General features: G+C 34.3%; 2 protein-coding genes across 2 annotated transcripts; one reads left to right on the top strand and one right to left on the bottom strand.

Moving 5' to 3' along the window:
* Positions 1-3,388: 3,388 nt before the first annotated feature.
* On the bottom strand, positions 3,389-5,797 carry LOC120117217 (protein trichome birefringence-like 23). Its single transcript, XM_039137507.1, has 3 exons — positions 5,584-5,797; positions 5,056-5,339; positions 3,389-4,249 (listed from the first exon to the last, which is right to left on the bottom strand). Exons 1-3 carry the CDS (start codon positions 5,795-5,797, stop codon positions 3,389-3,391), a joined length of 1,359 nt encoding a protein of 452 aa, XP_038993438.1.
* Positions 5,798-7,975: 2,178 nt separating this feature from the next.
* On the top strand, positions 7,976-11,616 carry LOC120117442 (mitochondrial adenine nucleotide transporter ADNT1-like). Its single transcript, XM_039137728.1, has 8 exons — positions 7,976-8,344; positions 9,224-9,272; positions 9,550-9,713; positions 9,815-9,852; positions 10,275-10,387; positions 10,518-10,631; positions 10,911-11,255; positions 11,340-11,616. Exons 1-8 carry the CDS (start codon positions 8,187-8,189, stop codon positions 11,421-11,423), a joined length of 1,065 nt encoding a protein of 354 aa, XP_038993659.1. The 5' UTR covers positions 7,976-8,186; the 3' UTR covers positions 11,424-11,616.
* Positions 11,617-12,473: the final 857 nt, after the last annotated feature.

Raw genomic sequence — 12,473 nt, 5'->3', positions numbered from 1 at the left:
CGTCTTTGCCCTATTCTTGTTAACACAAGAATGAGCAAAGAGGGGCAGTTGAAGACACTAGTTTTTTACATTTGGTTTTTTATTATTATATTTATTATTTTTATTTTTATTACTACTATTATTATTTTTATTATTTTTATTATTATTACTATTATTATTATTATTTTATTACAGATACAACCCAAGGCCCAACTCTGGCCCGATTACAACCAGACCTGATCAGAAATGGCCCAAGCAGAACCCTAAACCCAACTAGGGTTTGTGTTATCACTCCCAGCCGCCATTGCTCACCACCGTTGGATCTGTCCTTGATCCAACGGTCCCCAGATGCTCCATCAAGAAACCCTAGGGTTATCATAACCCTAGGGACCACGCGGCGGTGCCCCTGAAGCCAACCAAACCCACCGACTGTCTTCTGCCAGGTACCTCGTCCAGACGCCGTCTCCACTGCCAGATGGTCCAACCAGTTGCTGCCGACGCTGCTGCTTCCACGACACCGGCCTCGTCGAGCTTTCCAGAAGCCAGCTGCCTCACCAAATCAGTGCTCTATGGTGAGTCACCGGCATAGCTTGGTGACTCACCAAGGATGCTACCCATGGGACCGGTCCGATGAGAGCCTCATCGAGGCTATAAAGCCTTGGCTCACCTGCAACAAAAAAAGGGGAGCCACGGCAAGCAAAAACAGAGAGCAAGAATAGAAAAAAAAACAGAGACCAACTCATAACAACCAACAATCAACCGAGAAGAGAGAATGAAGAGCTTACCTTACCGGAGAACCCCAAGCGACGCATGAGAAACAAAAATACCGAAGGTATTTTCCTTAGATCTAGGAAGATCCATAGCTTTTTAGGACGAAAGAAGGGTAAATCGGGTTTAGGGTACTCGAATTTAGAGTTTGGGGAAATTTTGGTATTCTCCGGCCACTAGTGACGGTGGCCGGCGATGAGGTTGGTGGCGGTGCAAGGCTGCCAACTGATTACCGGCTCCCCTCCGATGAGGGAAGCTAGAGAGAGGCGAGAGAGAGTTTTATAACTCTCTTAGTTTTGAGAAAGAAGAGAAAGGAAGAAATGAGAGAATGGCCCGTAGGGCCAGCCGGTTTCGGGTATTTATACCCCTTCCCAAACGACGCCGTTTTGGGAGGGGGATATCTGTAATTTCACGCATGGCCAAACCCTTTCCGCAGCCATTCGAGTTTTGTAATTATTCATTTTAGTCACTGAAACTAACTTCTGAACATTTTAATTCAGTCTTCGAATTTTATTTTATTATGTTTTAGTCCTTACCAGTATTAAATAATATATTTAGGATAAATATCACATTTAGTCCTTCATAATTTTATAAATTTTATTTTAGCCCTGAATAAATAATTAAGGTTAAATTAAACTATTAGGATATGAGTTTCCTAATATTTCGAATTTGATTTTTTATTTTCAATACTTTATATTTTGATCATATAATTTTAATTGTTTTTTATTACATTGCAATTTTATTGTTATTAATAATAATATTATTATTTTAATCATATTAATATTTATTATTTGATTAATTTTATAAAAAAATTATAATAGTATTTATTTATTTTTTTTAATATCAAAGAAAGAGGCAGTCTTAAAACAACTAGATGTATGTTTTCTGATATTTTTAAATAAATAAATATTTTACTTTTATAAAATTGTATATATTAATCTATTTTTTTATTATGAGATAAATGTTTTAATATTTATTTATTTTTAATATCAAAGGAAAAAACTGTCTTAAAGCACCTAGAAGTCATTTTCTGATATTTTTAAATAAATAAATATCTTATTTATATAAATTAATAAATTTCCTTAAAATTATAGTAATAAATTTAAATTAAATAGGATTATAAATTAAATATATCTTTGAATTTTTAATTTCTAATAATAGAGACAATTTATAATTAAAAAGTACCAATTTTGGGCGTTGTAGGGGTGCTAATCCTCCCTAAACGTAATCGACCACGAATCCCTTTTTATTATTAAAAAGAACGAATTTTTGGTTAAAACGCAGATCAGTTTATCTTTTAATCGATGTTTTCTTAAAAACTCTTTTAAATGATGATTTTTAGATATTCAACCTACCTAACCCAAAAGGCTGATGGCGACTCCCAAATTATTTTAAAACCATTTATTCACATCACTTTTCCCGCCAAGTAAAAAATTCGTGCCCGGACGAAAACCGGTTACGACATTATTTATGTAGATTATGTATAGTAAATTTTAAATTAATTAAAATATAATTATTTTATTGATGTAAAGTTTTTTAAAACATAATATGTACTAATATTTTTGTAGGATCTTGAAATTTTAAAATTTAGATCGATTGATTGTTGGCCAATTTTATTTTATTTTTGAATGAAAAGAGAAAATAATCATCTAAATTAAACTACAGGAGCAGTGGTCTGCTCGTCACATCTCCCTTTCTCCTCCATGACTAGCTCATGAACCATCGTCGGTGGTTGCTAGAACAATCTTTCGCCAAGCGGGAATTGTTGTGCGATCTTAGCCATGTTATCATTCCTAGGGATGTGCCTGATTTCCAAATTCCAATTCTTTCTTAGCAGTTGAGGTATATGTGGTACCATTGTAGACACCAGCTCCATCTCTTCATTTTGTATGAGCAGAGACCATGCTTCTTTGCTATTCGTTTCGACGACCAGGGTTCGAATGTTCGCCTCCCATGCAACAGTTAACCCTTTGTATATGCCCCATAATTACCCAAGTTAGTTAAAGATCATAGGGATAAGATTCATCAGCTACATTGTGATATATTTTTATAAATTGATATTTGATCAATATCGGGGATAGAGGTTGTCGTCGTGAATGACTATTCATCCTTTCTAACTTGAACGAAGAATCATAATTTATGGCTGTCAAAGATAATATTAGGATTTTATTCGGACTCGATAGGCTGAGTATGGGATATAATAGAGAGAGAGAGAGAAGATGAGGCCTGAGAATTTTCTTAGGTAATCTCTTGTTTCAATAGGAATGGTGACTTCTTTATATATTTGATGTTTTTTGGGTCATGTGACATTAGTAAATCAATAGATGGTTGTTACTAATAGATCGGATAACTAAAAGACAAATAAAATAAATAAATCAAAGTAAATTAGAATGGCCAATTCTAATGTAAAAAGTAAAAACCCAAAGAATCGACAATGAAGAGCGCCGATGGAATTAGTAATCTCTTTCAAATTTGAATTTTGAGTTTATTTTAAGAATACAAGTTACCATGGTTAATGCATGAATGACAAACAATATGTTTATCTATTCATCCCTGTAATATCCGGAGAAAAACAACCGGACCGGTGGAGGGAAACAGATGAGAGAATGACATTCATTCTGCAAAATACGATGCTCGCCTACTAGTTATAGCCAGGAAGATGACTCGTCTGAGCCTCGCAACTGTGAGAAATTCCGACACAAACCGACCTCCGAATCGGATAATTCAAACTCTTTTTAACCACTATATCCATAATCACATCATTCAAGAAGTCCATCGGTCCTGGTATACACCAATGTAGACAGTCGTTCTGAACGACTGCTGTTTTGTTCTCTGCAAACGGTCGGAACTGTCGATATGGACCGGGATGTCCGTCTGGCCTCAATAACAAGAGATTTGTGAAGTCGAGCAGAATAAGATTCACATCATAGTCAGCTGCTTTTGCCGATGCCTTGTCGAACTCTTCTAATTCAATGTCGTATAGAATTTTACTCAACTCCTTCATTTTGGCCTCTCCTGGTTTACCTGGACTTGTCTTCGGACAAGTCCCTCCGTTGTGCCATTCGCCGTTCTCAAAGTGATCGGGTGTGGACGTCCTGAAAAAGATCAGCCCCTTATGCTTCGATTTGACAATGAAGTCCATGACATAGTGGAGGGCTTTCCTGTAGGCATAGACAAATCCTAGTTCTGTCAGGTTTTTTCCTGGACATAAATGGCAGCCGACAATGGTGTCATTCTCGTGGTAGATTGCAGCCCTGAGAAACCATTGTCCGGTTGAGATTGTCATGTAATCTAAGCTCTGGTATATATCTTTCCATGCCTCGTCAAGTTTGTCGATATGCAACTGAACTTCGCCTGTCGAAACGCCATTGATATCTTCGAAAATAGCGGCCGTTACAAGAAAAGGAGACCAAATATTTGATACTGTGAGATTGTACAATGGGAAATGCCACCTCTTTGATTTGTTATCCCCATCGCGGTAAACTTCAACAGGCTGATCAACCTGAAAATTTTGCAGTCATTAATAACCCGACAACAGTTACAAAACATTATGAACAAGACAGTTCGAAGCCTGGTAAGAATAAACAGAACAATTTGCTGTTAAAATAGTAAAAATCTTCACTTGCTTGCCAAGCATTTTTCCAGACGATCCGGATTTGACTTAATAAAACTTACAGAAAATGGAAATAGTAACTAAAATGAGCAAGAATCAATAGCTATTAAGACTAGCACGGATGAAGCTCGTCCATTTTAACACATAAACAAAGCTTCTTAAGAGAGAAAATACCAGGGCTTTGATTAACACAAGTTCTTTTAGCAGATACTATGAGCTGCGCATGATTTTGTTAGGAAATAAATTTTAGGGGATGAAAACAGATTATCAATAAAAAATACAAAGAAAATATCTAAAATATACAATAATTTGAAATTTTCACGGGACGACTATTGTGGCCGCCTCCATCGGGCCATCCTGTATGAGCTAGTCTGATATTCTTGCTATCAGAGAATAACATAATAGTTTGCTGATGTTTATATGCTGGAGTGATTAAGCAATGCCAGATGCAATTGAGAACAAACAAAGCACATTAGCATGTCAATACACATTTTTTGGGGCGACCTTTCAAGGGCAACAATGGGAAAATGCAATGCAAACGTTTTCACAAGATTCAAAGAAATCACAGGATCAAAACCGAGCTTTAATGACAATGAACTATGCAGATAATAAGATTGTTCTTATGATTGAGGATGGGGAAACGAGACTAATATCGAGTTTACATGACCAAAACACAGTTAATATGGAGCACATACTGTTGAGAGCATGCACAGCAATGACTGCACATGGTTCCTAGAAATGGAATCACCAATCAAAGCCCATGCTTTGTTCCTCATCAACTCCAGAAATCTCTTTGCATTAAAAGGGGGTAATTTACAGTCACGAGGCTTCCACTTCCAGTATAGATATCCAGGATCAGGGCGGCCATTCTTCATACAATTCTGATGTTCTTCTATCCAGCGGCAGCTCTCGTTGGTGTAAATCGGGCCAGAGGGATTGGGAATCCAATCCCCTTTAAAAAGATCACATTTTTCTGTAAAAACACAGGTTTAAATAGTTATGACACAAAATTAAAACCAAAAGAATACAAAACAAATGAATGCAGTATAATGATACTAAGAAGAAGCAGCTCCAATTCATCCAATTCTATGAAATAATAATAAAAAAGTTCATCAACTTGAAAGACACGCATCAAAACTTTCAATCTTTTTAATAAAAAAACATCAGCAGATCTCAAAATACCAAAAGAACCCAAAGAGAGGGAATGATCATAATTCAGTTACCGAGAGGTATCTGATCTTTATTTTCAGGTATTGCAACGTCTTGTTCCGGAACTTGATCTTTCTCATGAATAGAAGATTGTAAATCAGATGCAAATCCATTATAATGAACGACGTAAAGCCTAAAAGTAAGACCCGAAAAGAGAATGGAAACTGCAAACTTTATTAGTACGTGATGATGCCTGTACAAAGACCATGAATTCCACTTCACAATCATTTGTCCCCCTTTTTTCCTGAGTTTTGTTTCAGAGAACTGAAATGGCTGGATACTTCATTGGGTTCTGACTCTTTTTACGTGGTTTTGATGGGATGAGGAGTGTCAAGTTTTCCTCTTTTTGCTTTTTCCCCCATCAATTATAAAGTAATAATTTTGTCTCAATTGAATATCTATAAATAGTAATAGTGGAATGTATCGCTGAGCAAAACTCAACTCATTTAAAAAATTGATTTTTTTTACTTGATTTGATTTGAAAGATTTAATTTCGAGTTGTGATTTTTTGAACTCCACTCTACTTTAAAAATTTTCAAGTTAAAATCAAGTTATAAAATACAACTCGAGTAACTCAAATGACTCAAAATATTTAGTAATTAGTATATTGATTTTTAAGTTTGAGTCGAGTCACTCGACTATGTATGATATATGTATATCACATATAAAAAAATGAAGAAATATATATGTATTGTATATGGTTATAAAAAAATTAAATTGGAATAAAAAAATATCATAATATTATAAATATTTACAATTGAATTTAAACAGAAATTGGAAAACTCAACTCAAATTTTATAAATTAGACTCAAAAAAATATTTAGTCAAATTCAAATTATAAAATAAGACGCGTTAATTCAAATAACATGAAATTTTTTAATTCGACTCGATTGAATGCTCATTCCTAGTGGAAGGCGATTGTTCCTAATAAAGAAGTGAATGAACAAATCTATAATTAATGTTTCTACCAGGATGTTTCATTGAAATATTCATGTTAGATCATCCATGGTGAACGTAAAATGTATATGTACTTCTTTATAGTAGGAGGAAATAGATTGTATAATTATATTTAAGATAAACTATTAAAATGGTGACTTTAATTTAATAAGTGTTCTTTTTGTTTATTGAATCTAAAAAGATAACACTTTGATTATTTTTGTTGTCGATTTATAATTTTTTATCACTTACGTTATTGATTAATAACATTTTGTTAATAAGACGTTAAATGTTGTTAGTTTGATGATGATACACATTAATATAAAAAAATTAATTTTTTAATATAATCTTTAAACTTTAGATAAAATACTAATTTGACTCCTAAATTTTTTATAAAATATAACATGAAACACTTGTGTTTATACATTTTTATTGAACCACCGCAGAACTGTAATGTAAAATTCTAGTGGTTTCAAAGAACGTGCCATGATTCAAGTGCTACTATTCGGGTGAGAAAAATTATACTTAATTAAAAAAAATCGAACTTTTGTATTCGATTAGCATGAAACACCCATGTTTATGCATATTTTTATTGAATCACTGCAAAACTATTATGTAAAATTCTAGTGGTTGCAAAGAATGTGTCAAGATTTAAGTGCCATGGTCCGGGTGAGTGAACTCGACTAAATTCGAAAATATCAAAATTTTTAATTTGACTCAACTCGTAATTTCATAAACTCAATTTGACTCTAGAATCCATTTTAGGGTGATCAAAGTTTGAGAAAACCCTAGAATCCATGTGAAAAGTGAGAAATAGCAGTGAGCCGTTTTCCATAAAATAGTAAGTTCCATGTAGAGATAAGATTTTGCAGCGAGGGTAATAGACTCTGAAACCCAGTAGCTGATGTAAAGTGTTCATATGTGTTCTAAGAGGAATTAATCACCGAAGTTACTTCTAATAGAAGTTAGAATTGAATTACAATCAAACATTTCTAGCATAGGTTATTGATTTCAACAAGACTGATTCTAAGATAGATTTTATTCGTACAATTTTAAGATTTTTCATTATAACATCTAATACCGGACATGACGAATGACTCGAATAATTTGAATATTACATTAAACTCTGAAATAAATCATACACATACGTATCCTAATCATTCATACTAAGTAACAAACACATAGAGTAAACAATATGATTATTCACACATTGGAACATAACATATATCATACGAAACTAAAAAACTCTAACAAGTCAATTGGCATCAAATTTTATAAATTCAATTCAAATTAAAAAATTAAATAAAAATTAAATTATAAAATATTACTCATCAACTTAAATAACTTAATTTTTTTTTAGTTTAACTCAACAACAGGGTTAGTTGTAGAATAAAAAGAGAGGCGATGTCTCGATATGGAAATTTATTTTTCTTGGCCAGTCCCAACGCTTATATTTTCCTCCAAATAGTCTTTTTATTGGTTTTTCTTATTAGCCCTTAGCCAATGCTTGCTCACTTTCACTCATTTCTGTAATCACGGGAAAGAGGATATCTTCTTCTTCTTCTCAGATCACCGGAGTCTGGTCAATCCCATATTTTGACCGGATACCCTAGGGTACCAACGAAACATATCTGGGTTGCTCCTTTTTTTTAAAAAAATATTCTTCTTTCTCCCCAAAACAATGGCGTCTGAGGATGTAAAAAGGAGCGAGTCGGCTGTCTCAACGATCGCGAATCTTGCGGAAGAAGCCAAGATAGTTAGAGAAGGAGTTAAACCGCCAAGCCATGCGTTCCTTAGTATTTGCAAGTCTCTTGTTGCTGGTGGTGTCGCCGGTGGAGTGTATGTCCCTTTTTTTTTTTCTTAAGATCCATTTTCCCCTTCTTTTTTTTTTTAATATTCGAGTGGTTTGATCATCTTTTTACATTGTTCAGAATGTTTTTTTTTCTCTTTTAGTTACTTCATCTAAAAATAAAAGTGCTTCCTTTTTAGCAATTGTTTTTGCTTGTTCAGCTCAGTTAGTTTTATAATTTCCTCTTGTAGAAAGCATGTAAATGATGTGGCTTTTTTATAAATCATTTCATTTCCTTGTTTTGGAAAGCAGTGATTTTTAAGGAACTTGCTCTTTTTTAGGATTGAGAAATTGAAGAAAGTAGTCTTCTTTTTCATCTATTGTGTTGAATCCTAGAAAATACGTATTTTTGGTTAAAATTCGTTTACTTTTACTTTTTTATGATAAAAATATTTTTCTGTATTTTTTATTCTCTGCTGCAACTATTGATACTCTGATTATGTAAATATTGTATTGGGATCTCTTTTTCCTTGGTACTTCTGAAGAAGGGATGATAACGATATAAGTCACTATTTAGTATTTATTGGTATTGATGTGGAAATTCTTGGAGATGCAAAATGTTCGTTTAAATTAACAGTTAATCTGTCACAAAGTAATAGTTCAACGTTGATAGTTTTTCAGGGGGGGAAATGCCTTTCCCCCCTTCTAGGATTTTAATACTTTTGTTGTCTTGAAAATGGTGGGAATCTTATGGATGATCTGAGGGAGAAATACTATACTGTTGATTTTTGGATGATTTTCTTCATTTGACCTGTTTGTACTCTCTGCTATGTTCTTGGAATATTTTTTTACCTGTATGTATTGTGTTGATTATGCTTGACTTTCCATTTCCAGTTTCCTTTACTGAATGCATGTTGTATCTATTTCAGGTCACGTAGTGCTGTTGCACCACTAGAAAGATTAAAAATTTTACTCCAGGTAGTTTATGTTATCATCATCATTCAGTCTTTCTTCATCAATTTGTCGTTCTTTGTAATGCTATTAGGTTATAGCCAGTTCCCAGTTCACTATTTATTTCATCATTGTTCCTAGCGTGAAGATTCAACACATTATCTATTCTCAGTTTTGTTAGTGCTCGTGATAATTAGTGCTTTACTTGTGCTGTATGTTTTGTAGAGTATCCGTATTGTGTAGTAGTTGTTTCCTTTTTTTTTTTACAGTGTAGACTGACAGGATTCCCTTTTTGAGCCTCCAGGTTCAGAATCCGCATAGTATAAAGTACAATGGAACGATCCAGGGTTTGAAATATATATGGAGAACTGAGGGTTTCAGGGGAATGTTTAAAGGCAATGGTACCAATTGTGCTCGCATTATTCCGAACTCAGCAGTGAAGTTTTTCAGCTATGAGGAAGCCTCCAAGTAAGCCTTTGCAGTTCCTTTCCTTGCCAATTACCCTTCAGTTGTTATCACGGTACAAAGTCTGAACTAATCGCTTCCTCTTTGTTTCTTTCTGAATACAGGGGGATTTTATACCTTTTCCGGCAGCAATCAGGAAATGGTACGTCTTTATAATAGCATTACAGTTGTAAATGTTATTTAGTTTTGAAGCTGATTGAGGTGATTCAATTTCGTTGTCTGTCATGCAATCATTGAGGCCAAGTTGTCCTGCTTATGAACTGTGTTGAATAACTAATTTTGTATGAGAAGAAACAAGTGCACTGGATGGTGTTGACAAAGGCCGTGCATCGCGTTTCTGTCTGCATGTGGTACCAGTAAAGTATGTGAATGAATCTTGTAGCGGTTCCCTTAGTACTATTATCTTCCTTAAACTAATTAATAAAACTCTAGAATAGTGCTGAATGGGAAAAAGTGAAATATGTTATATGGCCTTGATTGGCAGAAGATGAGTTTGCCATCTGTAGTAATTATGTTCTTCATAGCATGTTTACTTATTACGTTCGTGATTTAACTGTCTTGAAGAGGATGCACAACTCACTCCAGTTCTACGCCTTGGAGCTGGTGCGTGTGCTGGAATTATCGCCATGTCATCTACTTATCCAATGGATATGGTACGAGGTCGTCTAACAGTCCAGGTATTTGCTGAGATATTTCTGACCTCAATTGATATGACTTGTGTTGGATCAACTCTCTTTTTCCTGGAGAGACAGGCTTGTCACTTGTTATCACTTTGGTGGATAATGTCCACGTGTTGTACATTTGCAGACTGAGAAGTCGCCTCGCCAGTATAGAGGAATCTTTCATGCTCTTTCAACAGTATTAAGGGAAGAAGGACCCCGAGCTTTGTACAAAGGCTGGTTACCATCTGTAATTGGAGTTGTAAGTAAAACAAATATGGTCTTGATACCTGCATTCTTTCCTGTTTATTTCACTTTAGGGATCTGTTCAGATGGATGTAGACATCTTCTAGGGTGATGAATTCCGTTTCTGTTATCCCGAAATTAGTGCTTGCGTGTTGTGGTTTCCTAATTGCACAAGCTGTTCATTTGTCAACAATGAAGTCGGAAGTCTGTTCCATTCACTTTGCATCTCTTTTGACTTTTAGTGATGGATCATTTTCCTTATGTCTGTATGCTGAAGCATGAATGATTTTTATAGGTACCCTACGTGGGTCTTAACTTTGCGGTTTACGAATCTCTGAAAGATTGGTTGATCAAAAGCAAACCATTTGGGCTAGTTGAGGACTCTGAATTAGGTGTCACAACAAGGCTTGCATGTGGGGCTGCTGCTGGAACCGTAGGCCAAACAGTTGCTTATCCTCTTGATGTCATTCGACGTAGAATGCAGATGGTGGGCTGGAAAGATGCTGCCTCAGTTGTCACCGGTGATGGGAAGAGTAAGGTCCCTGTTGAATATACTGGCATGATTGATGCATTCAGGAAAACAGTTCGTTGTGAAGGTTTCGGAGCATTGTACAAGGGTTTGGTTCCGAATTCAGTGAAGGTTAGTGTAACATCTTAGTCTCCTCGATCAACTTCCCAATGTGCACGGACTGCATAATAAGTGTTTTTGCCCCTTTTTCTTTAGGTGGTTCCGTCGATAGCAATTGCATTTGTCACATACGAGTTGGTAAAGGATGTACTCGGAGTTGAGTTGAGGATATCTGACTGAAGGAACTTCCAAGAGTTTTGTTCAATTGTGTTCACCTTAATGAGCAGGAATTATTTTTCATCTAAAGGTAGGAGGATATTTAGAGCTCACTTTTAGCTTTTTTGATATTTCTTCCTCACTTATAGTCATTGTGTTCGTTTGTCTTAGGTTTACAGTTTTCTTATTCATATGTGCTTTTTCCAATAAGTATTTTCAGGGGTTATCAGAAAATGGTATATTTATACACATTCCGATAGACGTTAGTGTCTGCTTCTAAAGACTCTTAATTATTTGACAATGACTGTTCTGAATCTCTTTTAACCATTGATAACACGCACACACCCAACAAACATAACTGCTCGAACCAAGACCTCAAGGAGAACAACACTTCCCTTAACCTCTGAGACCACTTGATGGGTTTAGAATTGCTATTGATTTTAGATATATTTCAAAAGATATATTATATTTAAAAATAATTCTTTAAATTTACTATAAGTAATATATTAAAGAACACTTGTTCATACATACAAACACCAATTAAACTAGTCATCTATAGTTAAAGTAGTATTGGGAGTCTTTTCTTTCCAAAAATCATTTTAATTTATTGCCATGTTTTAAATTAATTGTTGAAGTAATATTTTAATTATATTTTTGTTTGCTTTTATAACATATTCCTTAATTAATTTATTTGTTTATAAATAATGGAAAAAGAGTTGGCTGATCTAAACATTGTAGATGATGAGAAAGAACCTTACCAAGTCAAGGTTTGGATAAGGAAAGGGGTGAGATAAGGAGTCAAGGTTTGATGAGGTCCTCTGAATCTCATCCGATTTTATCTAATAAATGAATAAAAATTTGAGTTAATGGCATCATATGTCCTCAAACCATGATCATATTTTTAAATTCGTCTTTAAACTTTTTAGATATTTTACTTTCATTCTTAAATTATTACTATCATTCTAAATTAATTCTTCAAATTTTAAATATTTTATTTTCATAACCAAAATATATCCTTTGTTTTAAATTGATCCCCAAATTTTTTTCAACATTCCAATTTCATCCAAACTATAT

Source organism: Hibiscus syriacus, unplaced genomic scaffold, assembly GCF_006381635.1.
Source record: "Hibiscus syriacus cultivar Baekdansim isolate YM2019G1 unplaced genomic scaffold, ASM638163v2 tig00110319_pilon, whole genome shotgun sequence".
Lineage (NCBI taxonomy): Eukaryota > Viridiplantae > Streptophyta > Magnoliopsida > Malvales > Malvaceae > Hibiscus > Hibiscus syriacus.
This window is presented reverse-complemented; position numbering and strand designations above follow the sequence as displayed.

Bases quoted from the DNA above. Each gene is read 5' to 3' on its own strand.
- LOC120117442 (XM_039137728.1), top strand. From the start codon at position 8,187: ATGGCGTCTGAGGATGTAAAAAGGAGCGAGTCGGCTGTCTCAACGATC. The intron at 9,273-9,549 runs GTAGTTTATGTT...TTGAGCCTCCAG, and splicing joins GATTAAAAATTTTACTCCAG to GTTCAGAATCCGCATAGTAT. The intron at 10,632-10,910 runs GTAAGTAAAACA...TGATTTTTATAG, and splicing joins TACCATCTGTAATTGGAGTT to GTACCCTACGTGGGTCTTAA.
- LOC120117217 (XM_039137507.1), bottom strand. From the start codon at position 5,797: ATGATTGTGAAGTGGAATTCATGGTCTTTGTACAGGCATCATCACGTA. The intron at 5,340-5,583 runs GTAACTGAATTA...AAACCTGTGTTT, and splicing joins TAAAGATCAGATACCTCTCG to TTACAGAAAAATGTGATCTT. The intron at 4,250-5,055 runs GTATGTGCTCCA...CAAAATTTTCAG, and splicing joins TGCTGTGCATGCTCTCAACA to GTTGATCAGCCTGTTGAAGT.